Source organism: Vanessa atalanta, chromosome 1 (genome assembly GCF_905147765.1).
Source record: "Vanessa atalanta chromosome 1, ilVanAtal1.2, whole genome shotgun sequence".
NCBI classification, from domain to species: Eukaryota; Metazoa; Arthropoda; class Insecta; order Lepidoptera; family Nymphalidae; genus Vanessa; species Vanessa atalanta.
Window position 1 is genome coordinate 3,998,108 of NC_061871.1, and position 27,289 is coordinate 4,025,396.

Genomic DNA, 27,289 nt, shown 5'->3' on the forward strand with positions numbered 1-27,289 from the left:
AGCATAACTTAGATACTTTTATGCTGTATGTCTTATTACTTGGGAGTTAAAAAATAAAGTGAATTTCAAATGTCAAAATTGACAATGTCAAATTAGAGAAAAATAGTACGAATTGGGACTAGACATCAGTTAACTGAGGATAATTAAAGTAGATAAAAATGGCACAGACAGCGGGTGTAAAACCCATAGCCATTGCAGGTCGTGTGGCATCTGAAAGAGAAAGATGTCTTGGTATGACTGATGCTGAAAGAGCTTGGCGTAAGCAATGGCTAAAGGACCAGGTCTTAGCTTCGAATGAACCAGTTCATGTAGAAGAATATTGGAAGGAAAGAACAAATCCGATACGCCGCTTTTATCGAAAACCTTTAGATGTATTATTTAATAAACTGACACCTATGCTGGTAAGATTACATAACAAAACTAACCTAACATAATATTGTAAATAGCTTAAGGTTATATTATTTTGATAATATCATAATTATTTCTTTAATACACTTCACTTCATATCATAATTATTATATTATCACATTGTTAAGATACCATAGATGAAGGCTAAGCTTTGACAATCACACAATATTATAAGGAAGTAGTAATAAATTAAGTTTCAATTAAAAAATCATATTTTGATTGATGGAGTCTGAACTTAGAAAGGATGGGAGGATATTGTTAATTTATCGTTATAATCAAAAGATCTGCATCTTCTATATTTTTTATTTATCTTAAATTTAATGTCAAACTATAATAATATAATATTAATAAAATATATAAACAACCTCTGTAATTTTAGGGAGTGCAGCGTGCAGCAGATTATAGATACATTACCGGGAAACTTGGTTTAGCAGCGGTTGGGGTTCTGGCCATACATTATTACTTTAAATACAGTGGAAATGTGAGTATATATATTCAGTATGTAAAAATATTTTTCATAAAAATAACTAATATTTATATAAATCATTGAAAATTTTCAGGATTGGACTAAAAAGGGAGGTTGGAGAGTAACCAGGACTAAACCAATGGTTTTGCCTGGACAACCTGGGTTTCCTTATAAATCTCAACGTACTAAAGATTCCGATTTTGCTGATAGAGGTTACAGCAATTCTCTTATTTTTGATTCAAAGTAAACATAATGAGTTATATATAATTTCATATAGATTTTAGTAGTTTATTGAGAAATGTACAATAGAATTTGCATTGTCTAAATAATATGCCATGTCTGAAAATAAACAACTGTTATTACGCAAAGTGTATTCCTTCTGAATTAAAAGCATGTAACAATTTCATGAAATCATCAACATCCATTGTCCTTGCTCGCATTTGATCAGCCTCAGCCGCTGTTAATATGTTTTGCACTTTTTCTTTCATATCAAAATCTTCTGGTATTTCCTAAAAACAAATTTTTAGGATTTGTAGTAAAAGGACCGATTTGTGTAGGAACAAATAGTAGGTTAGTTACTTTAATTAAACTCTATTAAAAACAAGTGGCTTTGTTATGTTGTTAATAGTTTCGTTTTATAATGAATGAAATTGAGTTAATCTAACTAAATGCTGAACAATGTTATAAATAGAGCTAAATATTCCAAGCCTTAATTTGGAACTTTTAGTGCAGGCTACTGTAGCGTTTCATTTTTAATAAAAGTTCTTATTATATATATTTATGTGGAATTGCTTATTCACCTTGTTGTGTAAAGAACAATGTACTCTATAATTTTTATCAAGTAAAGCCATTGTTGTATTGTGTTTGAATGCAGCTGCCAAAGTTTTGTTTTTTCGAACGAATGCTATCCTTGTCAGACCATCCCATTCTACAAAGTTTATTGGTGGAGGAGGATTTCTTGGTTCTATTCTAACTACACTCGATTCAACTTTTGGTGGTGGCCTGAAGTTATTTTTACCCACCTGTAAAATAAATATTTTTTAAGAATATTTCAATCAAGAATATTGAATAATGTACATACAATACACATTCATAATAATAAAATAATAATGATTACATGAACTAGTCTTATTACCATGTTGTAAGTTATCATAAAATTGTTTAATCAAAGAATGTATTATATGTACCTTCATTAACATATCAACTCTGGCCAAAAGTTGAGTGTTGATTGACAACCTGCAGTACAATTTATCACCAGGTTTTGCAACTAATCTCTGTGCAAATTCTTGTTGAAACATTAAAACTGCACATCTAAAGAATGGTCTGTGAAGGAGCAGTTTAAACACTAATGGTGAACTTATTTGATAAGGTATATTTGCAACACATATGTCAAAAAATGGTAATTCTGTTTTTAAGACATCACCAACTAGAATCTGTAGTTTGGCTTGATATGGTGTACCTTGAACACGCTTTTGAAGTTCTGCAACCAGCCTGAGAAATAAAAATTGGATTTTTAAACATTCTTAAATAATAATAGGGTCAGTGTTAAAGGTAATATCTGAAAAATTAATAAACATATATTTTTCCATAAAATTTATGTACCTTGTATCGATTTCACAGGCAACTACTTTTTTGACTCGATCAAGCATTTTCATTGTCATATTACCAGTACCTGGACCAATTTCAAGTGCTACATCTGTGGGTCTCAGACCTGCTTTATCCAACATAGAAGTAATAATAAGAGGGTTCTTTAATATATGCTGCCCAAAATCTTTATTAAATTGAATTCCTGCAAAAGAGATTATAGTTTTGCCTATATGTATACTAATTATTCTGGAAATATTTATAGCAGACATTAAAAAAATATTTACATAAATGATAAACATTGTGGAAAATTCTCTTAACTGTATGTCAGTTAAGAACTACAACTAACTAATGTTAGTATTTAGCTCTAGTTGTATGTTATAGATTTCACGTAAAATTTATATTGACACTTATAACAATTCCACATGATTCTCATCCATTTCATGATATAGTTATTTAAAATTTCAAACAGTTTCGATATGGGAGAATGTATGACATAAACTTTGTTTTTAAATAAAAAAATAAGGTTTGTTTCATGCTCGTCTAACCTCATCTTTATAACCATTTTTACCTTGCTTAGCAACTTCATTGTGAATTCTTGATTTTTTCTCAACTTTAATTTTAGGCATTATGAAATATGATTTTTACAATTGTCTAGAGTAAGTTTGTAAAAATAACTTTATTCAACAAATTAAGTTTTAAAATAAATATTAGAACTTGTAGTCTTTACTATTTGACATTGACAATTAATTGTTCAACATTTTTTTTCCTATATGACTAGGCATTGGTATTTTATCGTAGAGGCTTTAAATTTTGGCATTTTAAAACTATTTTTTTTTTTTTTTTTGATAAAAAATCCAGGAATCACGTGTTAAAGAGTTTTTTAAGATAAATGCTATAAATATGTTTATCGTTATAAAAGGTATATTTTGTTTGTGGTTAGTAATATTGAGTTAGGAAATGTAAAATTATATTTAAATAAAAGCTACTTGTAGATTACTTATAACGAAATCATATTAAAATAAAAAATTTTAGACTTATTTTGATATCAAATGTTTGTGTATTATACTATGCAGTATGTTTCCGAAAAAAAAAAAAAAAAAATCTATGTTTCTGTGGATCTATTCAGACTCATCTATATTCACGGCAACATTCATTTTAACTAATCACGATTGAATGTATTAATTTTGCTATTACAAAACAATACGATAATTGAACACTATATACATATAAGCTACTACTACTACTTATAAGCCATTAGACTACTGAAAAACCCCAAACTTCAACATGTTCGAAAAAGAAGTAATGCTAAATCGTAACCTAATTATTTAAAAAATACTAAACTCTACAGTATTAGTAGTAGTATCTAGTATATTACCTATCATTCCTGTGATTGCTAATTAAAAATTAAGAAAAATTTTTTTTTTGGAAATGTATAATAATTTCAACAACTATTTCATTTTGCCCTAAACTAGGTTTTTTAATTAAAAAAGTACCAATAAGATAGTTTGTATCCTTTTTGCCTACCATCGCTAAATTTTTTTAACATCTGGCAACTCTAAATCGTCAAATTTTGGCATGGTTGATTTCTACAGGACTGAGTAAAATACAACCGTTTTCGTAAAATTATTATGAAAATGGAGTGGAAACCTGAAGAAGAAGGACTAAGACAAATACTTACACTTCTTAAGGAGTCTCAATCACCAGACACTGCTACTCAAAGAGCAGTTCAACAAGTATCCTTTTTAAGAATTTCAAGCTATTGCATATATCGGCGTGGATGTTTTTTTGTATATTATAACCGCTTTATTATTGATTTTATTTCAATTATTGTAAAATTAAAGGGTAGCTTAAGTTTGGTTATTATATATAGTGGTTGTTTAGCGGCAGCTCTGTTATCTTCACGGTCGTAATGAAATCGATTTTTCCGACATGACAGTCATTGACAGATTTTGATTTCCATAACAATGTAATCTCAGAAATTGGAAGAATTAAATAAATATCCCGACTTCAACAACTATTTAATTTTTGTATTGACAAATTTGGTCACTGAAGCAGAACCAACAAGATCTTTAAGCGGTTTAATATTGAAGAATAACGTAAAAGCGCGTTATAACAGCTTTTTACCTGAAGTAGCTGAGTTTATTAAGCGAGAATGCTTATCAGCGGTTGGAGATCCTTCCCCACTGATTCGGGCTACTGTAGGTATAATTATAACAACTATAGCTAGCAAGGGAGAACTCACATCATGGCCAGAACTATTGCCAGCATTATGTCAGATGCTTGATTCACAGGATTACAATGTTTGTGAGGTATGTAAATGCCTTGAACATAAACTTTACAAATTTTAAAAATACATTTTGCTATATAATATATGTTGTGCTTGTTATGAAATTGGTATGTTATGATAATTTTGTCATTTCATGTTTTAGGGAGCATTTGGGGCTCTACAGAAAATATGTGAAGACACAGCAGAGCTACTAGACAGTGATGCCTTAAATAGACCCTTAAATGTTTTGATACCTAAATTCTTACAGTTTTTCCGTCACTCGTCACCTAAAATAAGATGTCATGCTATTGCCTGCGTCAATTATTTTATTATGGGAAGAACACAAGCATTGATGCTACATATTGATTCCTTTATAGAGGTAAGATTTTATGTTTTCCATTAAGAAAATGTCCATAGAAATGAAACTTAACAAAGTGTATTCTTTATATATAAACTTTTGCAGAACTTATTTCACTTGGCAGCAGACGAAGATCCAGATGTTAGAAAAAATGTTTGTCATGCTTTAGTGTTACTCCTAGAAGTTCGATTAGATCGACTCATACCATACTTACCTAACATTATCGAGGTAATTATGACATAATTTTCATTATCTAATATTGAATTTACATTACTAAAAAATATTGCGCAAAATTTACTTTATATGATTTTCTTTTTTCAACAGTACATGTTAATGCGTACACAAGATGCTGAAGAGGGTGTAGCTTTAGAAGCATGTGAATTTTGGTTATCGTTAGCCGAACAGAATGTTTGCAGAGAGGTTTGTTTAAATTTTTAATGTATTACATTTAGAATTTGTTTTTGGGGAAAGAAAACATTTAAACCTAATATATTATGTATATTCACTTTAATATTACTTTGATAGAATCAGTGTAAAAGTTAATATAAGCTCTTAATACCAAGTTTCCGACTGCAAAGTCAATAAAGATTATCTATGGCAAGATATTCATGCCTATGATAAAGTTAAGAAGAAAATCTATATTTATATAATATTTTCATGAATAAATAATGTTTATTTGTGGAATATTCATTATTTGTTCATGAAAGATTATGTAAATGATAAAAAGAAGTAGTAGAGTTAGTATTTAATGATTTTCAGGCTGGATATAAAAAAATAATTGTATTCAATTAACATTCCTTTGTAATTAAGTTTTGGGTAAGGAAACTACTGAGATTCTTATGAGCTTTACATATATTAATAGGGAAAAGCTTACTTGAAAGAGATATACATATTCAGATTTAATTCCTCCTATACATATATAACTCAAGTAAACTATTTGGATCAAGCAAATGTTGATTTTTGTAAAATGGTATTATCAGCAGCAAATAGTTACTATTATTAACCTATTGCCTTCTTTTGAGTTAGAAAATAACATAATATATGTTGCCTCATATTCATAATTTTCCAGAAATCTTTTATAATTTTATAGCTTTTGTTGAAAAATATTTTTTGAGTATTAATTTTAATCATGTTGATATTTTTTATTTTCAATATTAAGATTGATTGTTGACTCTCCTGGCAATGTCAGCTTACATCTAAAATACGTATATATACATATCAATTGAGATAAATAGTTGATCAGTAAGTAAATAGTGTTTGTATTACGTCTCACCTGCAGTGGCTATAATCATAATAGTACTATCTCATAAATGATAATACATAAGAACCAATACATCTTCTGTTTGATTCAAAAGGAGGGTTTCTTTCTTGGGAGCTGTTTGTGAGCTCCAGGGTATAAGAGTCATGGTGACGTGCAGGTGCTGGGCCCGCGCCTGCCCGCGCTGCTGCCGGTGCTGGTGCGCGGCATGCGCTACTCGGTGATGGACGTCATCCTGCTGCGCGGAGACCGCGACGACGACGCCGACGACGCGGAGCCCGATCGCGAGTCCGACATCCGGCCGCGCTTCCACAAGCCGCGCTCGCACACCATCAAGCATAACGGTGAGACACAGACTGTCAAACTTTCAAAATACTTCTTAACTACTAGTTCCTAGCCCTATAGCATTTGTAGCCGTGGATTTTATATCAAGTAGAGTTTTGGCTTATGTGACATTATATAGTGATATTTTCTACTTCATTGATATATAATGAAAGTTAGTAAAATTACAATTAAATTCTTAATTATTTTGGAAACACTGATCTTATAGTAATATGAAACAAAAGAATCAGTTTGCCTTTGGTTGATAAAATAAAGCATTAATACTTTGTATTACTGTGTATTGATTTGACAGTGAGTAAGTCTGTTTTTATTAGAAATAACATAATATTTTAGCGTCCCATGCTTGAGATGCGTTCATTGTTTAAATAATAGTAATTAAATATATTATAGCGCCAATTTTTTTGGCTTTAGGTGATGGAATTAACTAAGACCAAATGTAATAATAACGTTTTGTACAATATCTAAGCTACGGTATATAATACGTTTTATGATTTTGACCTTATCCAAAACGTGACTAGCTATTAAACGTGATATTATGCACGCCATTAAATGTACAATATATTATGAATCTAACAAGCATATACTTCTGATAACCTTCATAGAAATTACATTTTATTTGTGCATTCCAATATTCTACGATAATAATGGATATATGATAAATCTGAAACGTTGTTTTTATAAATCAATTAAAAATATATTAATATAATTGATTTCATATAATTGATTATCAGTAATATAAGTCAGTCTTTTGTAAGTGTAAAATAAAAACAATGTAGGTAAACCTAAATTGTTTTATTGGACTTTGAAGGTAATCAAGGCTCGTTTGTGCTGTGGCTGTTTACATTGTATTTAATTGGAGTATAAATATTACATAATGTTAAAATGCATATCTAAAATAGATAGGTATCATACTAGTTTTAACATGACCAGTAATAGTTACTTGGTAACAACTCGATTGCGATCATTAAAGGAGATTTGAATTTTTTATATTGACATAAATTTGTATTTCTTTTAATTATGTAATAAATCTTGCGTAACTATTTGCGATGTTTCGTTCGTGGCTCGGGCAGCCGGCGCGGGCGACAGCAACATGTCGGGCGGCGGCGAGTCGGAGGACGAGGAGGAGGGCGGCGGCGACGACGACGGCTCGCTGTCCGACTGGAACCTGCGCAAGTGCAGCGCCGCCGCGCTCGACGTGCTCGCCAACGTGTTCGGCGCCGACCTGCTGCCCGTGCTGTTCCCCATCCTCAAGGAGACGCTGTTCCACGACGACTGGGTCATCAAGGTAGGTCCGGCGCCGCTCGCCGAGCGCCCCGCTCTGCCGCCCCTGACGCGCGCCCGTCCCGCAGGAGAGCGGCATCCTGGCGGTGGGCGCGGTGGCGGACGGCTGCATGGGCGGCATGGTGCCGCACCTGCCCGACCTGGTGCCCTACCTCGTGTGCTGCCTGGCCGAGAGCAAGGCGCTGGTGCGCGCCATCACGTGCTGGACTCTGTCCCGCTACTCCCACTGGATAGTGTCGCAGTCGCACGACCTCTACCTGCGACCCGTCATGACCGAGGTCAGATTTTTAAATTTCTAAATATTTTTACTGTCTACAGCCTTAGCTATATCGATTTTATATTTAGCCTTGACTTTATCGTAAATGTTTAAATATAATTGCAGCTTTTAAAACGAGTCCTGGATAACAACAAACGCGTACAAGAAGCCGCGTGTTCCGCCTTCGCCACATTAGAAGAAGAGGCTTGTACAGAACTCGTTCCATACTTGGGCCACATCCTGCAGACGTTAGTGTACGCTTTTGGCAGATATCAGCACAAAAACTTGTTAATATTGTACGACGCTATCGGTACATTAGCGGATTCAGTGGGACACCATTTAAACAAGCAGGAGTATATTGATCTATTGATGCCGCCCCTTATAACGAAGTGGAATGTCTTAAAGGATGAAGATAAAGATTTATTTCCGTTACTTGAGGTTAGTTCAGCTAAGCTAACATAGCGTATATTGTTTATTTTATTAATCGGTCAATATAATTATTACCTTTACTGTTTACATACTTATAACCCTGTCATATTTAATTATATTGAAATGTTATATTTCTTTCAGTGTTTGTCATCAGTCGCCACAGCTCTGCAGTCAGGATTCCTACCGTATTGTGAACCAGTTTTCAGGAGATGTGTGTCACTAATAGAACAAACATTAAATCAAAATATTGTAAGTATATATAAGTTCTTTTCATCCATACATATGTGCCTATAGGAAGTGTATCTATCCAAACAATATTATGTTCAAGAGTAATACATATTATCTCAATAAACATATCAGATTAATTTCGAACATATTATATGATAAGCTCAATGAGTGTAGAAAATAACCGGGTCAATTGTGTGTATAAGTGTTTTGTAATATTATTATTATTATTATACATTATATTTGTTTGAAACAACAGGCACACTTTAAATTCCTTACATATCATCTTAGTTTGATCTTGGTGTTGATTCTGTTGAACGCGATTTATACAATTATAAGATAAATAAAAGCGTACTATGTCACATTTCTGTGGAAAGGTCTCGCCTTCTAGAAAGCGAGGTTTAACACTTGCTCCGTCTGTTCCAGTTTGGATTATTAGATTCAATTGTAACAGAGTATTATTTGACATTTGGTTTTCTTTCACCTCATTCATTCATCTCATACTCAGAGATTAATGATGTGAGTGGTAATTATAAAAAAATTAAATAAACAAATGATCTCGGCGGTGTTTCCCGACTTTTAACTCGCGACTGCCGTTTTCTATCTAGTTGGACTGAAAATTGCGATTGCTTTCGCTCAAATTAGTTTAGAGATTATGTATAAAGTTGTGACATGTTCTTAACCTTTCACTAAATTTTTTTCATATGTTAATTTTATTTTACTAATATTGGGTTCCCAGTTTTGATTAATTATTTTAGTTAAATTAAATCAAATCAAAATCACACTCACTAACTTATGGATTGTGTTATTAAAAAATACCCTGACCTGAGAAGGAAAGGAAGGCGAAAGGAACGTAGCGGATTTTCTTAAATCATTGTTATCAATGAATTACAAGTAACTTAAATGTTCTGTTGAGTATAAGATTTAAGTCGTATATTATGTGGCTTTAATACGATTGCAAACATTTTCCAATTCTTTAAATATTCACAATTTAATGTTTTTGTATCCACAGGCAAACAGCCAGAGTCCAGAACAATTCGAGGCACCAGACAAAGACTTTATGATAGTCGCTTTGGACTTGCTGAGCGGTCTCGCGGAAGGCTTGGACGGACACATCAATCATTTAGTGTTGAACTCTAATCTTATGCAACTTTTGTACCAGTGTATGCAGGATCCAATGCCAGAGGTATGATTTAAATTTCAAAAAACTTCAATTAGGATTCACCTGTTGTAGCCACTGGATTATTTCGGCGCACAGATACCTATTAACGTGTGGTAGAGTCTGTAGTATCTTACACATTAGCTATTGTGGTAAGTCTTATCAAAGATTTAATGAAAGCTAGTAGGCGAAAATGTATTAAAAGAGGGTCATTTTTCTGATCTATGATGACGTAACGAGTATTCAGATTCAGAGGTTTAATGTTAATAGAAAATGCTTTTCCCCATATCTATATAATGTAGAAGATGCCTCGGCGATCTAATCTTGGTTAATCATTTTCACATAAATGACTGACTTTATCATTTTTGGTAAGAAACACGAGATCTCACTAATCTGGCGTTTCCAATGTCATGAATCGATTAATCGATCTTGGTGAACTATCTCAATATTATCAACGGCAAGTCAGCCTGAAACTTACTTCGGGTACGTTTGCCCCGAAACCTCGGCTTGTTACTTACTCCAAATCTTCTAATTCTAAAATTGAATATAATTTTTTTTTTACTAATATTCAAATGATATTTAATTTTTATTTTTCTGAGGAAAAGGTAATAAAAAAAAATTACGATTGCGAATATAAAGTCACAGGTTAAGGTAATCCTTTAATTAGACAAAAAATATAAAATACAGGTTCGGCAATCATCGTTCGCGCTACTGGGCGACTTGACGAAGGCGTGCTTCCAACACGTGCTGCCCTACATACCGGAGTTCCTGCCCATACTCGGCATGAACCTCAACCCCGAGCTCATCTCAGTCTGCAACAACGCCACGTGGGCCATCGGAGAGATCAGCATCAAACTAGGTGACACATTTACTTTGGATGCATGTGTGTCTCTATAGTTTGTAGTTGAGATATAATACGCTACAGCAAAGTGCCGATATAGCTATATCAGCGGAATTGTTTGAAAAGTTAATTCCGAGGATAATCCGGAATAGATAAAAATACGAATATCAACAGAAACATGCTTTTACACGTATTGTTTACTATCGATTGCGAATACAATATAAATAATATCTGAACATCGAACCGATTTCGTTACAGAATTGAGGTCATAATTTTTAAACGTATATAATTATGCCTCAATATATGTTTATATAAATATGCACAAATAAACAGTCTAATTTGGTCTTATCCTGGAATATCAGACCGCGAATAATAGCTACTGTATGTAGTAGCTGGTAAATTTGAAATGCCGGTAAACAGATGGTTTCTAACTTAAACTTGATTATATATTATTAATCAGAACAAAACTTACACTGCGCTGCAGATATCACATATTACTAATAGGACCTACAAGTTAAAGGAAACCACATGATCATATTTGATCTTTTCCAGGACCGGAAACATCGAAGTACATACCTCTCGTACTGAGTCATCTCGTAGACATCATCAACAGGCCCAACACGCCTAAGACGTTACTCGAAAACACAGGTAAGTGAGACGAGGAATCTGACTTCATGTTTAGTTGACACCCCTTAATGATTTTTATTATTTGCTAAAATAGTTTAAAAGTTATCCTTGGTGGCAGTCATGACTGATTATATCTTCTTCACGGCTTTTGTTACAATGTGTTCATCATATATCGATTTTCTGTTTGTATTAATTTTTAACATATTAAATGCAAGAAGTATTCTATCAAAAGTCTATGTATCTTAAACCACTAAAATGTATTAATATATTAATTTAAAATAAATAGAATTCAAAATTAATGCGTCCCATCGCAAAACGTCGAAACTGTCCCTGTATATATATTTATATGTATATTATAATCAAACAGCTCCGAAACATAACACAGCTAGAGATAGCGAATAATGAACGATCATTGCATTTTGAGCCATTATTTATTTTAGTTTGTGGGGTGTGCCTAGACCCTTAGTGTGCGCCTGGGGGACCCGCCGTCTCCGAACTGTTCCGATATTATTTCCATCCGTAGCACCGATATGTTGCTGTACTTATGTAATTTAACTATGTTTTGAATGGTTTGTTGATTTGTTTTCTTGGTTTTGTTCTCGGTTGTCGTGGTTGTCGTGGCGTAGCGATTACTATCGGTCGGCTAGGTTATGTGTGCCCCCACGACGTCGCACCCGTTTTACATCAATTCGTACGCCAGTGGTCTGTAGTCAATTTTTTTTATTATTACTTTATATTTACTATTACGTTTTAATATCGAATAAGTTTATCGATTATTATTATTTCGATCGTGGATGGTGTTTGTTCGTGGCTTATTAATGTTGTATTGTTTTACCCGATAAGTTGATCCCGTTTTTGTTGAACCAGGCATGTGACTCGGGCCACACTTTGACTATCACTGATATATGGGGTGGTATTTGTTTAATCATCTTATTTTCAGTGTTGTACTGTATGTGTGTTGAACACCATCCGCTTTCTAAATATATATGAGATGCTAATTTTATATTTTTATTTTGTTTTATCCAAACTGCGAGACAAATCGAATTCGAAGGAACGTTAACTTAACCGAGAGCTTGCGACTCGTTCGCAGCACACGTTCGTACTGTTTTGTGTTTGCTTTCAGTTTGGAACATGCTATTCAATGTCTATATAATTATGATTTTACTGGACACTCTCTAATATTATATTCACTTTAACCGATACTATATTTTCTGTATATATTTATATATATTTAGTACGATTATGTTAATATGCTTTATTCTTTTTTACACGTTGATCTTCCGTTTTATATCGAGAGGACTCAAATTATCATTTGCCTTCTAGATGTATCATCATGTAGGACTTACTCCATAACAAACTTTAGACACTCACACTGTCCAGAGACCCACCTCGGATGTCGCGACCGCCCGCGAGCGGTCACCACACTCGACCGACCACACGACCCACATCACAACACAGAGCTCACTAGATAAGATACGCCCAAGCTCACGACAAGTACCGGGGCTCACCCCCCTCCCCTCCCGCAGGTGCACGTCGCTGCGGAACATCCGCGACAACGACGAGAAGGACTCTGCGTTCCGCGGCATCTGCCAGATGATCCAGGTGAACCCGGGCGGCGTGGTGCCCGACTTCATGTTCTTCTGCGACGCGGTGGCGTCGTGGTCGCACCCCAAGGACGACCTGAAGGAGATGTTCACGAAGATCCTGCACGGGTTCAAGGCGCAGGTGGGCGACGAGAACTGGCGCCGCTTCACGGACCAGTTCCCCGTGCAGCTCAGTGCGCGCCTGTCCGCCATGTGCGGCATCTAGGCGCCGGCCCGTAGCGAGACCGGAACGGAGTACGTTTGTTTATTTTCGAATTGATTTTGTCGCGGACGGTGTCCCTCTCGCAACGTAGAGAGTCGTGGACGGTCCGTCGGTCGCCGTAATATTCCATAGTGGAAACTTGTGAAATTTTAATAACATAGTGCTGACGTTTAGCGTTGTTATCGCACATCGAATCGGACCGAAGTCGTTTCGTGATTAAAATCGACGCGTGTTAGACCGTTCGATATCGAGTACGTATGATTGTCTGCTTTGGTTTGTGACGAGCGCGATGTCGTCGCTGGTATATTATAGCTTACAGTGGAGTCGATGTCCATATGCCTTCGTATGTATTAATTTTAGTACCGTTCTTGACGATCACTGTTCTGCCATTGTTTCGTGCGCTTGTGTTATCTTAAATATTGACTAACATTTGTACCAAGTGTATCCCTTTAGACGTTAATTGTGAACATTTTAATAGTTTTTGGATAATGTATACTGAGAAATTAACAAAAAAGTTTATACACATATTTGTCTAAAAGCATTTATTCGTGTCTCCACTAGGCTTTTCTTTCGATTATATTTTTAAGTATATAAAAATTGATGTGTTAACTACTATTTTAAAATACAAATTACAAGACTTAGTAAAATCGAGAATTTATGTCAACTGTGATTTGTGACTGGTTTATTTTGACTAATATATGTGTACGAATATATGTCGATGTCGATGTAGATATACTGCTTTGATAGATTTTACGCGGGCTAGATATCTGCTATATAATATACCAAATAGTATTTTTACGTTGTATTTTATTTAATGGATTTGTATGTTGAGTTGCCCTCGTCGAATGAATTCTTGTGATGTTGACTCTTGCTTCCTATCAAAATTGTATAATCTATATTTTTATTAACATTTATTTTTCCCTTCGAAAAATAACACCCTCGTCTGTGTATCTAAAACGTATAAATAATAAGTTTTAGAAAAAAAAAAATCACACATAGAAAATATATGCAATATTATTTGATATCGTGTAAAGAAAAGTAACTACTTATATAATATATTAAAAAAGAATATTAGAATATGCTGGAAGTAATATTTTTTTGCAGTTGGCATGGCGACGGTTGATTCACGACGGGCAACTTGTACGATTGATATAAAGTATTGTTTATGTGTATATTAAATGAAAATATTTTTATGTATATGTAAATACATATTGAGTTGTATATTATATTACTATATGCAAATAAAATTGTTACCTTTTATTTTTATAAAAGCTAAAAGTCTGACTTTAAACACTTGTTATGTCATATATTTTTTTTTTCAGATATATCAGGCTCCTTTCTAAAAATTTGAAATAATGTCGAAATATAAATGAATACTAGTATCGGTAATTGAGATCGTCATGAAATATTTTAGATCATTTTTTTTTAATATTTTAAAAAGTTATTGTAATTATTTTTATAAATACGAAAGACGTTTTAGAAGGGAGCCTGTCAAGTGGGGATCTGAAAATTTGTAGTTCGATTGAACATTAGTATATTTTGCAATCGCGTAGGGTTAAGTATGCAGTGGAATATTAAGGGTTTTTCGGGGAAACAGTTAAATTTACATTCCTTGGGGATTTCATTTATTTTTCGGTCTCATATTCGATTGAAATTATCCGGACGGTATATATTAATCGTTATATACAACTAAATTGTGTGTAATATTCGTATATGTATCACCCACAAGTGCGTCCCTGATGTCCAAGTCGTTCCTCCCCCGAGTCCCGTCTAGTCCCAGTCCTCGTCGAGTGCCAACGAAGCCCGATAGCGCCCGTTGCGGTATGAGCGCTCACATGAACGGAACGTGAGTATTTCCACACGAATGTAGGAACACGAACTTTTAAAGTAAAGTCATATTTTGGTAGCTCCACTTCTCCGAACTGCGGTTGAAATTTTTATATCGGACACATTATTTTATAAGCGAAACGCGAACTTTACGGGTGATCTCGTAATTTATATTTTAAGGTTAGTAGATTTTGTCGACATTTTTAAATGTAGTATCGTTTTCCTAAAAACCGTGATAATAGCTGTTTAAGTGTTTGCGTGAGTGTGTGAGTGAGCGAGGCGTTCGTGGGGCACTTCCCATCCTCCGGCCGGTCTGCGTCTTAGTTGTATCGTACAATTGTGACCGTAATGTTTTGTGTTGTGAATCGTAAATTTAATTAAATTTTGTACGTGGTTAAGACATCAATACCGTTTTTATCGAGTTATGTATCTTTTTCTAATACAATTTGGTGATTCTGGACATTATTCGATTTACCTTAACGAGACCTCATCCACGGTTAAAACTTTGATAAAATGTTGCAACAGATTTTACATGTTTTTTCGTATTCTGTTTTCGAGTCACCAAGTTTCTATTAACAATTTTTTAAGCGTTGAAATACATAAATTATAATTGGTCAGTACATTTAAAATCATTTGAGACAATCATTCAAATGGAATAGATTATGATGTCGCGTAGTTGTTTGTATAAATACTCGAAGCGCCTTCACCCTTGTTTGATGTTTGAGGATATGTATTTAGTCGTCGTCGAAATTAATTATATAAATCGTACTTACATGTATCTATTTTGATATTTGTATTGTATTTATAATATTTATGAATATTTTCTGTAATACTTTATTTATTAGTTATATTTTAACTATTAAACAAGTAAACGTCGCTTACAGTTGTCAGTTATTGAAAAGAATGTAGCTATCGCATGTGAAGCACTTAAAATGGGGGCTGGTAGCTTTAGCCGATTACAATAGACTTAAAATTTAATCCGTTTAATAGCAAAAATTAGGTACGTATTAAATAAAATGTATTTTTATTTTATTTTGTAAATTGTGCATTGTTTAGTTACGAATCTTCAAAGGCATATTTTTTTGGGTACTTCGTTTGTCTCGTACAAATAGTTTTGAAATGTTAGTACAGTAAAGATTTTGTATGTTTTTTTTTAGAACAGCTTGCTTCACGTTGAACAAAAACCAGATTTGTATAATTCGAAAGCATCGTAATGTCCTTAGATGAACTGTGATCATTATACAAATTCACTTAGGTACTAATTTGTATCACGAAACTATCCATTTCGATTCAATTCGTGCGAAACAAAATTGTATATTATATACCTACTAAAGTCGCAATGCATTGTCATGTGTTTTTAACTTGTTAATATTTTACACTTCATAAACTAAAAAATAAACCTCAGAAAAATCATTGATTTAAAAATCTTACAGTGAAAAGTTAATGTTGTTTTGATTTTCTTTATCTGTTTGGTAAAAAAAAAATTATAATAGAATGTCTGCTTGTTTTCCGGCCCCCGTAATGAGTTGTGGCTGTTTTTCGTTCGGTAGATCTTGGGAGTACAGTCGAGTACAAATTTCATATAAAATCGAGATTAATAAAGTCATTCCTACCTCTAATCTAAGGCCTAAATAGCCGAAGACGTGTCAACAAATTCTTGTTATTTTATAAACATATATAAAAAAATATATCTGTACTCATTTTTATCAAAATTGTCCATAATTTACAGTTTGCAGTTCATACTGCGCATCGTTTAGTGTACCTATGTATGTATAAGTTCTGGTTGTAATACATTGACCTCACCATAGACATTCTTTTACCATACATTTCGTTAATAAAGCACTCATTGTTCGATAAATGACTTTTATTTTAATAAAACTTATATTTGTATGCAAGTAGAAGTGATCAAATTCGAATAACGAATGTTACTAACAAACACCAACAGAGTACGTACTGTTTAAATATATCTACCCTAATATTTGTATGAATGTTAAATTAACTTAAAATGATAAGTTTTAAAGTAAAGATCGAAATATGAAACAAAATAAAACACTAACTTATAATGTAGAAGCAGACTGAGAATATCATAATATTCCATATAAGAATTAAATGGAGTTAAAAGCTGCTAACGTTACATCATTAAAATTAAGTACTCTCTTTTAATAATAATCCCCTGATATTAAATACGTATTTGTAACGAAATGACGAACTCCGACAGTATTAATATATAGCCTATTCCAATCGAAGAAGGAATAAAGGTAAACCATCCTTACATTTACGTGTTCCATGCGATTTGTTAACAGCTATATTTTGCGCTATAAAGAGTCCTTGATTAATATGTGTTATAAATACAAACAAAAAAATTACAAACCATTCCACATAAGTACTTATATCCACTATAATTTTATCCAAAATGAATATGATATTATTCTTGCTCTTGCACCAATGATATAGCGTCAATTCGATGTTGTTTATTTGGATTTTGTCCTCTCGTGGTTGGAATAGGCTATAGTTACAAATAGATCGTTAACACGTTGGATGCATCTACTTCACACCAATGATGGACTCGATTGAGAAGGATATCTTGGGTCGCTGCGGCGGCGCGCAGCTGGAGAGCAGCGCCGCCAGCAGGTGCCGGCACAGCGCGGGGCCGGGCGCGCCCAGCGGCGCCGCGAGCCCCGCCTCCAGCGACGCGTCCGCGAACGCCTTGCGTCGCCGCACGCGCTCGCTCCACGCCGGGTCGCTCTCCGTGCCGCTCGTGTGCTCTGAGAGACCGGGAATGACGCCTATTGCTATATCGATTGATTTTTGATTCATATGTAGTAACTTAATATTACAGGAACGAATTATTCCCGATCTACCCTTGAGAGGTAGGAACGAATTGAAGATATTATTTTGAATGAGATGTGCGTGGTAGTGTTTTATCATCACCCAATAGTAAGAATCCGGATCAGTTTATATTTATTTAACGTACCAACTAACGAAATATAAAATTATTAACTATATTAATATACTTTTTTATATTTAGTAGACTATTAACATTTATATCTTGTTATACTTTTGTTGTTTTTTTTGTTTTTATCAGGTACGTACTTACTTTATCCTCATTCTAATTTTGTCTAAGAATGTGACGAGCGATAAACATACACCCATTATTATTAGATATAATGATACAAGTGTATCGAATCAAACTATACACTCGCAACACTCTTTAAAAAGATCTTTTTTGGCACCCGCTGAGCTATCATTCAACCGAGCGGAAAGACATGTTTACAGTCAACAGTACGCTGTAACGCGACACCCCGACAAAGAGCCGCCTTTGCGTTTTTTGTAAAACAATCTACACATTTTTTAGAGCTCATAAAAATAGTCAAAAGATATTTAACTTTTTTTAAAGACAGTGAAATGTTGCCGAGTTTTAAATGACAGCTTTTGTTCTATAATGAGGCGGGGACGCTTAGAAGCACCGTTCAAAATTTTATTACTGCGGTGCTCTATTTTTAAATAGTATGAAGAGTATCTTTTTACATAAAAGAATATTACCACTTAAACATCACACATACAAAACGTTACGTAAATTGAATTTGGACTCGTAATAAAAATGTAATCTGTTCTCTTGGGTCATAAACAAAAAAATGTATTAACTGATATTTCGAAAATACACATTTTAAAGAAATTTGTTGGAAATTCTAGAGCACATCTTTTCAAAATACAATTTAAACAAGATCGAATGTTCCAAAATAAATATTTATTCAGCTAATTCGCATGAGGCATCAGTAGCGAGAAACGAAACAGACGACAGAGTCTACTCGTTTACAAGAATAACAAAACGCTGAGTGCTACGCGACATAACGGACATTATCGCAGTAGTAAAGTGAACTCTTTTAGATTACCTAAACAACGTTTATTATCTTTTAACGGAACTAAGTTATGTGAACGTATTGAGCGTTCAATCAATACTACATTTCAATACTTTAGGTTCATTTTGAGATATTGTGCACTCTTTCTCTGATCTCATTTAGTTTTTTGAGTAGTATTAACAAAAATCTAAATACCATATTTGTGTTTTTGTACTTTTTATATAGTACTTAGGATTTCATTTGATGATGAGCAACTCTTTTTATATACTGAAACAATATAATTGCATTGATTAACAAAATCATTGTGTTTTTGTTAATCAATGCAATTTTAAAGAAATATACATAACATATATTATTAATCTATTGTTTTTGTAAACAGTAAATCACTTTGTTGTAAATCCTTTTTTGAATGAGTTTTCTCTGCTGAGGCTGTGGAAGGTAGAGCAAAAAAAAACATAAAACTCACCAAAGGTTGCGGCCGGGATGGCGTAATTCCGCGAAATCTGTACACTGCGTAGACGAGCGCGGTAAGCACGTTTACGCGCCGCCAGCGCGGCCGCTTCGCCGTCGCGAGCCGCGCCGCCTGCGCTTTGCTGCCGTCGAAGCGCGACCTGTGTGCAAATAAAAATCGTTGAATGAACGGCAGGCAATTAAAACTATATCGCAAATTTGCACCACACTACGCTTTTGTTTCAGTTTTATTTCAAACCATAAATTTACATATTCCATGCGATTTACTAATATCTCTGCTATACTTATCACTATATGCATACTGCATTACAAATAGTGCTTGATTATTATATCTTTAATTTTTTATCTATAATACAACAATTTGCTAATGGAGTAGGATAAACTTTTAATTTTTTTTATATTATTACCTGAGTTTATGTATGTCTCGCAATTTATAACCATATTAATTTTATTTAATGTCGTATATTGTTAGTTTTGATGTTATAAATAGTAAGTAGCTGCTATTTTAATCTTATTAACATTTACGTAAATTTTAATTATTTAAAGGTTCTTTGTTATAATAAATTTGGCAGGAAACAATGTACCTACAGACATATTCAGTGCTGAGTTCAATCTTAACGCTGCCCCTGGGAACTACAAATGCCCCACTATCAAAATTTTGCAGAATATTGATATCTACACAACTATCTACTAAATTAATAAAATTACTCATTTAGAGTAAATTTATTAAATACGTTTTTTTATTATTTTGGAAGATAAGAAAAACATTTCCGATTCCGTTTTTTTTCTCATACTAATTTTGCTGCCCAGGGGTGCCTAGCCTAGGGTGGCCCTAGTGTAAATTCATTCCTGGATATACTATTAATTTTGTACTTCTGACCGACTTTTACCACGGGTAAAAAGGATTCCACAAACCTGTATTCGAGCAGCGTGGTCGAATATGCTCCAATACCTTCTCCTCAAAGGGAGAGGAGACCTTAGCCCAGTAGCTGGGAAATTTACAGGCTGCTAATGTATACTATAAGGAGACTTACTTGCGCATGAGATCTGATGCTGTACAAATGTGTGTGTAAATAAAAAGCATCTCTATTCTATCTTTAGAGTAAATAGTATTCGTATAGCTTGGCTATATTATTCTATATAAGCAAGCTATACAAATACTGTATACTAGCTATGTATATACTCTAAAATTTAATGACCATTTTAAAAGAAACGACATTTATCATAATACCTAATGATAATATATAATTTTATTAATAAAAACAGATATGTTATTGTTATCCCTATTAATAATTATTATAAATTTAAAAGTAACTCTGTCTTTTACCTTATCACGCTTTGAGTACCGGGAAAGAACAAAGGTTAGTTTTTATCACGGAAATCATTCTAGAGGGGTGGAAGTTTGTATGGGGAGTCAATCATTAAAGTACAATCTTAAGTAAGGAATATAAAACTCATTATAATATGACTTTTTGTTAACTTAAACAACGTTTATGCATTTTGAACAATCATTAGAAAATGACTTAATTTTTTTACGGACGTACCGTATCTACATTCTATCTATAATTACTACGGAAAGATTAATTTGTCGTAGACACACTTCTAATGATAATACTATTATAAACTTGAAGTAAATGCGCCTGTCTGTTACGCTTTCACGACGTTGCCACTAAACAGATTTTGATGAATTTTGGTGCGGAGTAAGCTTAAGGTCCAGTTTCACCATACCCTGTTAAATATTTAACGTATTGTTAAGTCAGTTAACGGACTGTTAAAGTTATCGAGTGTCCCACCACGAGTTAACGCGTGTTTATTTGTTATAACAAGCCGTTAAATTTAATCACCGCTGTAGACGTCCGTTAGACCGTAACAGACAATTAAACTCAAGATGGACGCTGCGTACAATTTTATTTTCGAAAATAATGTTTTAGAAAATTTAGATTACTTAGACACAATAGTGCGACGCGTGTTAAATTCTTCCGCTAGTTTCTTCCATCCTTCATTTTTGATCGCAGTAGTTACTGCGTCCGTTTTCTTATTTTCAATTAGATCCTTGTATTTTGTAACTAAATGAACAAGGATTTCCTTTTCATTTGACGAAAAATTCGGTCCGCGTGTTTTCTTTGACATAGTTATTTATATTCAATAAGAAGCACACCACAAACACAATCAAAGAGCACAAAATAATGCTGCATAACCTCAGCTCAAAAATAAATATTACCATGTTATAATTATTTGACGTTTCAATCGGTTTAAATCAAAAGTAGTTAACATTTCATTGAAATCACTCGGAGCTAACGATTTTTGAAATTGGTCGCGCAGCACAACAAATGACGTATTATACGACTAGATAAAATATTACCGAACTTCGTCTAAATGACATGTCACAAATAAGCATTTCAATTTGGTTGCTTAAAATAAGAGTGAGTAACTTACAAGCCATTCAGTTAAATGTTCTGTTTAATAACGGCTTGTTAAATTTTGTTCCTGGGACATTTAATGATATAACAGCCCGTTAATTATTAACAACTCATTAGTAAATTACTGATTAAGATTTAACAAACATAGTTTGGTGAAATTAGACCTAAGCCTTATGAAATGACAAAGGCTACTTTTTTAATTCATCAATCAAGGTAAAATGGAGGGTGAATGTTTGGGTTAAAGCCGTGTATTCAACTACTATATAAAAACTATTTTTAATTATGCCGATGATGTAATGAATAATAATACTGAGAAGAATAACAAAGTCGTTCAAGATGTACAACTACAAATCACAAATGAAGATATCACTGGATCTTCCTGTCCTATAGAAAATAATTCCTTAACAAAACTGTGTCAGCTAGAATAGTATCGCCCATGCCTAACATGCACATTAAGTTTTGTTGTATATCAAAATAGACAAGAACCTAAAATTGATCCCTGTGGCACACCCATGCTATTAATGGCGTTTCGTGTTTGATATCGCAATAACCATCAACAGTAGGTTAAAAATTTGTAGGACCTAAATTGTAGAGCATAAATGAAGCAACAAAAAAGTATCTTATTACAATTGTCGTAACACGACGCACAGCCGAGTTATCGCAAAAAAAAAAAAACAAATTGAACCCTTTTCTCAAGATGGCGGCGAACGTACATAGAAAATTGAAGTCAACAATTTCAAGTTAAGCTTTTCTGAGGTCCTCCAACAATATATCCAAAAATCTGCCTTCTCGGTTCATTTGCATTTCCAAATGTATATAATGACGACTATATGGCATAATGCTGATTTATGACTGGGGTCAATGAATTGAGATCAAAAAATTTGTTCTCTGAACCTTTTTTTAAGCTTATGTAAGTACAAGATGGTCATGAACACAATGCAATATTACACCATTAACATTAGACAAATTAGTGAGAAGTTTATTCAAAATATATTTATATTATATTATGAATATATAATATAAATGTATAATGATGACACAATATGGACAAAACATATCTCTCACGTGAGTCTGAGATAAATTAAACGATTGCACTTCTTAAATAAACTTACGTATTAATTAGATATAAGTGTACTGAAACACACTTAGAATTCGTGCTGCCGATGGCAGTTAGAGCGTTTTCACATTATCCGATATTGCACGTATATTATACGTAAACGAATAATATTTATCAAATTAAATGAACAATGAAGCTTCACCTTAATGAGCCCTCCGGTCCAACGGGTGGAATTTGCATAATTCATAATAGTATCGATAATATTTAGGAATATCATCTACCAGCTGAATCTTCTTTTTGCTTGTTATAATTCATACCAATATAAATCATACATGACGTGATTACATATAAGTACCTATGTATGCAGTGCCGCAGAGAGGGGGCGACGACCCAGGCCGCCTAATTTCAGGGGTGGTGAGGTCTGAAGTATCTACGAATATCGTTAGAATCGGTCCTCGATCACTCAAACTTAAGCTCAATATTTCTAAGGGTCGTCTTTGACCAAATATAACATAAATAAAATGGCCCTGAATGCATGTCCAGCATGTAGCGCCTTAATTGTTAAGGCTGGCCCTGCACATATGCAGGTACTAAGTACATATGTTTATATTTGAATAAATATTATACTGAGGTACCATTACTGAGGGCTGCAAGTTATTGAGCATTCGTAGGTTTGATAACTTTTGATAACTTTCAATAGTCGTTCCTCCATTACTTGTTAGATTATATTCGATAAATTCGTATAAAGCATTGCAATAAGTACCTACTAAAATTTTGTTTACCTAAGTACTGTGAATATATAATAAAAAATATTAATTTATTTATATTTAAATATTATTCATTTGTTTATTGCGCTTATTAATAAGTGTACTTATAATTTGTTTACACTTTCAGAGACATTGCACTTGACACAATAGCTAAGTACTTAATTAACGTCTATATCCGTATACATACTGCACTAGAAAATGTTAAACTTTTATTTATAGTATAGGTTGGTGGACGGTAAGTGGTCACCACCGCCCATAGACAATGGCGCTATAAGAAATATTAACAATTCCTTACATCGCCAATGCACCACCAACCTTGAGAACTAAGATGTTAGGTCCCTTGTGCCTATAGTTACACTGGCTCACTCACCCTTCTAACCGGAACACAACAATACTGAGTATTGTTGTTTGGCCGTAGAATATCTGATGAGTGGGTGGTACCTACCCAGACGAGCTTGCACAAAGCCCTACCACCAAGTAAAATGATTTAATGATTTACCTTTTATTGATTTTAAATTAAACATACCTGTGCCGCCATAACTCGTTGTCTCTCAAGCACCAGCAAACAGCCTGGGCAGCGGCAATCCCGCCAACGGCAGAGTCTCTTGTGACCCTTCAGGCATGATATTACACCGTGATTACGACACCTGGCGCACTTGGGCGTACGTAGGGCTTTCCTACCGCCACCATTGCAATCACCGTCTTTTCTATCACTTTGCATGGCGGTATCAGTATTAAAATTTCACATTACTGAATATTTATTTAATATTTACTTATTTATAAACATAATTAATTCAAACATATTGTTTCATAATAACACATTTTACTTCATATTTATTTCGTGGTAAGTACTGTAACTCTAGTGACAATTTCAACGATATTAGCGTCTCGAATTCAGATGTTTGTAAATCAACTGGAGATGCTACCGCTGAAATAACTTTTCAGAGATTAAACATTACGAGATCGTTCTCTTAAACAATACAGACTCCGCCCACGTAGGATCACTATTGGCCAAGCGAATAGGGGGCGGCTACGCCAACATGTATTAAATTATTTTATTTTTGTAAAATGATATTTTTTAAATCTTTTGTTTGACTTATTATCATGTATATTTTCAGTAGACATTATTGAATGATGAGTCTGTAGTCTATACCTAACTATCGTATATTCATTTGAAAGAGGTGTCCATTCTTTAAATATAAGTACTTAGGTATTTGGCAAATAATAAAGTACCTATCTAATATTCTATTTTCACTTTGCGCTTAGTATACTTTCTTCATGTAGGCTGAGATTGCTGAAAAATTTTGAGGATTAGAAGTTTTGGAAGAACATAAATTGTCTAAATATATATAATTACTATAATACTTACTTATGGAGAAAATCATAATTGTAAAAAAATGCATTAGTGCTTATCATAAATTATACAAAAACCTCAACCCTCACTAACATTCGTAAATTGTCATTTTATAAGATTTTTAATATAAAGCTGTCACCAGATAAATTGCACCGAGAAGAACCGTAATAAAACACAGTATTTACTAACTTGTAAGTAGTTACAAACTGTCTAGCTACATTATTTCATCAATCATATAAATTTAATAATAATCAACTTATTAATTTATCTACCAACGCTCTTTTTATGAAAATCAAAGAATGCTTTATGATTTTATCTTCATATATCTTGATTTTATATCATGTACAATATGAAATATGTTATTTATGAATAACTACGATTCACAACGAGTACCTACCTACAGCTATTTTACGGCGTATTAGAGGTTTTTAACTAGTCAACTACGTTAAAGAGACTATACTCGTATAGTGCACAAAAACAGGTGCACCTATCACACCTCTTAATTCACGCTCATTGTCACACAGGGCAAGATCTAAAATATATCCAATAGACCAACGGCTATAACATGTGCTTTCCAAGGTACGGAAATTGTATGGGTGTGTAAACCTGAGACTTTCTTACATCAGTCTGTTTTTGTGATTTTTTTAGTAAAAAAATAGATTAACTTGATTGGGATTTGCCGGCTTTACAAGTTTAACTACGTCTTAGTAAATAGACCAACGAGTCAAACTAAGGGTAGCTTAATGTGATGCTTGGTAATGGTATGCTTTTTTTATTTTTTATGGTATTTTTATTTATGGTATTGCTAACGAATTCTTTTGAGTTTTTCGACACAAACTATACTCAAAGCCAGCGAGGCCGCGAGTTCATCTAGTAGGGTACATATTACATTAATCAAAATCTAATACTCATTCTTTATTTAAGTATGCTTATAAAAGCACTTTTGAATCGTCATGTTACAGCGTAGACTTAATGTTAAGCTACCACTGTTTTGGAAAGTAGATTCTACAGAAAAGAACCGGCAAGAAAATCACTTAATCAATCATAAATCATAGTACAATTAAATTTATATATATCCTTGATAGAAATCAACAAAAACAACGCATTATTATCTTTACCATAATCTTGGATTGAGTAAAATGTTATCTTATCAAAGTTATTTTTGACATGATGTTTTAATAGGCCAAGTTAAAAATAACCGTGGGATCTTATTAGAGAAACGAATACCCTGCCTCAGGAAGGATGTATTAACTTGGCGAAGTATGAATCTAGGTGTTATTTACCTTTCCTTTTCGTCTACACAATTTCTTTCAAAAATATCTATACTATCGTGAATCTACATAATATCTAAACTATTAAACATACTGTGAAAGCAACTGTAAGTATATCCACAAGCATACCGAAGGTCCCAAGCTCCAAACATATACATAGGTAATAAATTATATAATGTCAGTAGCTTACGCTCTTAGCAGTTTAACCGCTCTAGTACTTATAGCTAAAGATATATTTTTATTTTTTGATAACCGATTGTTATCCAATAATATTATAACCATGACTGTTTGATCATCAATCCATGTAAACGATAGTTACGGAATCTCGGGTGACCATTGCCAATTACATCTCGTATTACACTCGCCGGTGTCCAGCGATTTATTCATTTCTAATTCTGTTCTGACTAAGAAGACTCTTATATTGTAAGTATTTTTGTTTCATGTTATGATTAATATTAGATTGAGCTGAGGTAAGTATCAAATACCCGTTAATATCCGATGTATGATTTGGTACATTATTGGTTTACATAATAGTAGTTAATGTTTTTTAGTTGTTTAAAAAATATTAATAAATTTAAAACCTATGTAGAAAAAAGGGCTGGTAAGGCGTAGGTACTTATTTAATGATAAATGTATCTTTTTTGTATATTTATAGAAGTGGATAAAAGATCGTTAATAATTCTTTCTATTTGATTTAATTATGGGAAAACAATCTCTGTCTCATGAGTTTCCGGTTATTCTAGGTAGAATCTATATTATGAACCGATGGTAATTTTCATATATAATATATATAATAGCTAAGTTGTATTAAGTACATGCCGGACTTAATTTTTTTTATGTGTAAGCGGACAAAAACAAAAACAACTCTGAGAAAAAAAAAACCTTCGTGAAATTTGAAGCAACTTTATACATCTGCCGTTAACTTTGGGTGGATACTATCACTCAGAATTTTA

At 33.4% G+C, this 27,289-nt stretch overlaps 4 protein-coding genes across 5 annotated transcripts; 2 read left to right on the forward strand and 2 right to left on the reverse strand.

The window, feature by feature from the left end:
* The first annotated feature begins 77 nt into the window (after window positions 1-77).
* On the forward strand, window positions 78-1,236 carry LOC125066049. Its single transcript, XM_047673948.1, has 3 exons — window positions 78-401; window positions 788-889; window positions 969-1,236. The coding sequence occupies exons 1-3, from the start codon at window positions 159-161 to the stop codon at window positions 1,119-1,121; spliced, it is 498 nt and encodes a 165-aa protein (XP_047529904.1). The 5' UTR covers window positions 78-158; the 3' UTR covers window positions 1,122-1,236.
* On the reverse strand, window positions 1,213-3,190 carry LOC125066041 (probable dimethyladenosine transferase). The gene is made up of 5 exons (XM_047673936.1): window positions 3,030-3,190; window positions 2,477-2,663; window positions 2,062-2,365; window positions 1,675-1,896; window positions 1,213-1,383 (listed from the first exon to the last, which is right to left on the reverse strand). The coding sequence occupies exons 1-5, from the start codon at window positions 3,085-3,087 to the stop codon at window positions 1,234-1,236; spliced, it is 921 nt and encodes a 306-aa protein (XP_047529892.1). The 5' UTR covers window positions 3,088-3,190; the 3' UTR covers window positions 1,213-1,233.
* An 844-nt stretch (window positions 3,191-4,034) lies between these two features.
* On the forward strand, window positions 4,035-16,984 carry LOC125067863 (transportin-1). The gene is made up of 15 exons (XM_047676764.1): window positions 4,035-4,194; window positions 4,438-4,770; window positions 4,891-5,106; window positions 5,191-5,313; window positions 5,410-5,505; window positions 6,504-6,687; window positions 7,756-7,970; window positions 8,035-8,244; window positions 8,349-8,660; window positions 8,793-8,900; window positions 9,889-10,062; window positions 10,723-10,894; window positions 11,429-11,524; window positions 12,130-12,205; window positions 13,030-16,984. Exons 1-15 carry the CDS (start codon window positions 4,090-4,092, stop codon window positions 13,310-13,312), a joined length of 2,703 nt encoding a protein of 900 aa, XP_047532720.1. The 5' UTR covers window positions 4,035-4,089; the 3' UTR covers window positions 13,313-16,984.
* A 215-nt stretch (window positions 16,985-17,199) lies between these two features.
* Window positions 17,200-24,550, reverse strand: LOC125065309 (doublesex- and mab-3-related transcription factor 2). 2 transcript variants are annotated; one of them, XM_047672854.1, is made up of 4 exons: window positions 24,238-24,550; window positions 19,463-19,607; window positions 17,660-17,901; window positions 17,200-17,366 (listed from the first exon to the last, which is right to left on the reverse strand). In XM_047672854.1, the coding sequence occupies exons 1-3, from the start codon at window positions 24,430-24,432 to the stop codon at window positions 17,681-17,683; spliced, it is 561 nt and encodes a 186-aa protein (XP_047528810.1). In that variant the 5' UTR covers window positions 24,433-24,550; the 3' UTR covers window positions 17,200-17,366; window positions 17,660-17,680. The 2 variants fall into 2 exon arrangements, with proteins under 2 accessions (XP_047528810.1, XP_047528802.1); XM_047672846.1 differs by lacking the exon at window positions 17,200-17,366 and having other exon boundaries at window positions 17,375-17,901.
* Between the last annotated feature and the right edge of the window lie 2,739 nt (window positions 24,551-27,289).

Bases quoted from the DNA above. Each gene is read 5' to 3' on its own strand.
- LOC125065309 (XM_047672854.1), bottom strand. From the start codon at position 24,432: ATGCAAAGTGATAGAAAAGACGGTGATTGCAATGGTGGCGGTAGGAAA. The intron at 19,608-24,237 runs GTATGTTTAATT...ATTTGCACACAG, and splicing joins AACGAGTTATGGCGGCACAG to GTCGCGCTTCGACGGCAGCA. The intron at 17,902-19,462 runs GTGAGTTTTATG...CCGGTCTCTCAG, and splicing joins CATCCCGGCCGCAACCTTTG to AGCACACGAGCGGCACGGAG.
- LOC125066049 (XM_047673948.1), top strand. From the start codon at position 159: ATGGCACAGACAGCGGGTGTAAAACCCATAGCCATTGCAGGTCGTGTG. The intron at 402-787 runs GTAAGATTACAT...CTGTAATTTTAG, and splicing joins ATAAACTGACACCTATGCTG to GGAGTGCAGCGTGCAGCAGA. The intron at 890-968 runs GTGAGTATATAT...GAAAATTTTCAG, and splicing joins ACTTTAAATACAGTGGAAAT to GATTGGACTAAAAAGGGAGG.
- LOC125067863 (XM_047676764.1), top strand. From the start codon at position 4,090: ATGAAAATGGAGTGGAAACCTGAAGAAGAAGGACTAAGACAAATACTT. The intron at 5,506-6,503 runs GTTTGTTTAAAT...GGTGACGTGCAG, and splicing joins AACAGAATGTTTGCAGAGAG to GTGCTGGGCCCGCGCCTGCC. The intron at 12,206-13,029 runs GTCTGTAGTCAA...CCCCTCCCGCAG, and splicing joins CATCAATTCGTACGCCAGTG to GTGCACGTCGCTGCGGAACA.
- LOC125066041 (XM_047673936.1), bottom strand. From the start codon at position 3,087: ATGCCTAAAATTAAAGTTGAGAAAAAATCAAGAATTCACAATGAAGTT. The intron at 2,664-3,029 runs GTAAAAATGGTT...TCTCTTTTGCAG, and splicing joins CAATGAAGTTGCTAAGCAAG to GAATTCAATTTAATAAAGAT. The intron at 1,897-2,061 runs GTACATATAATA...TTTATTTTACAG, and splicing joins GAGTTGATATGTTAATGAAG to GTGGGTAAAAATAACTTCAG.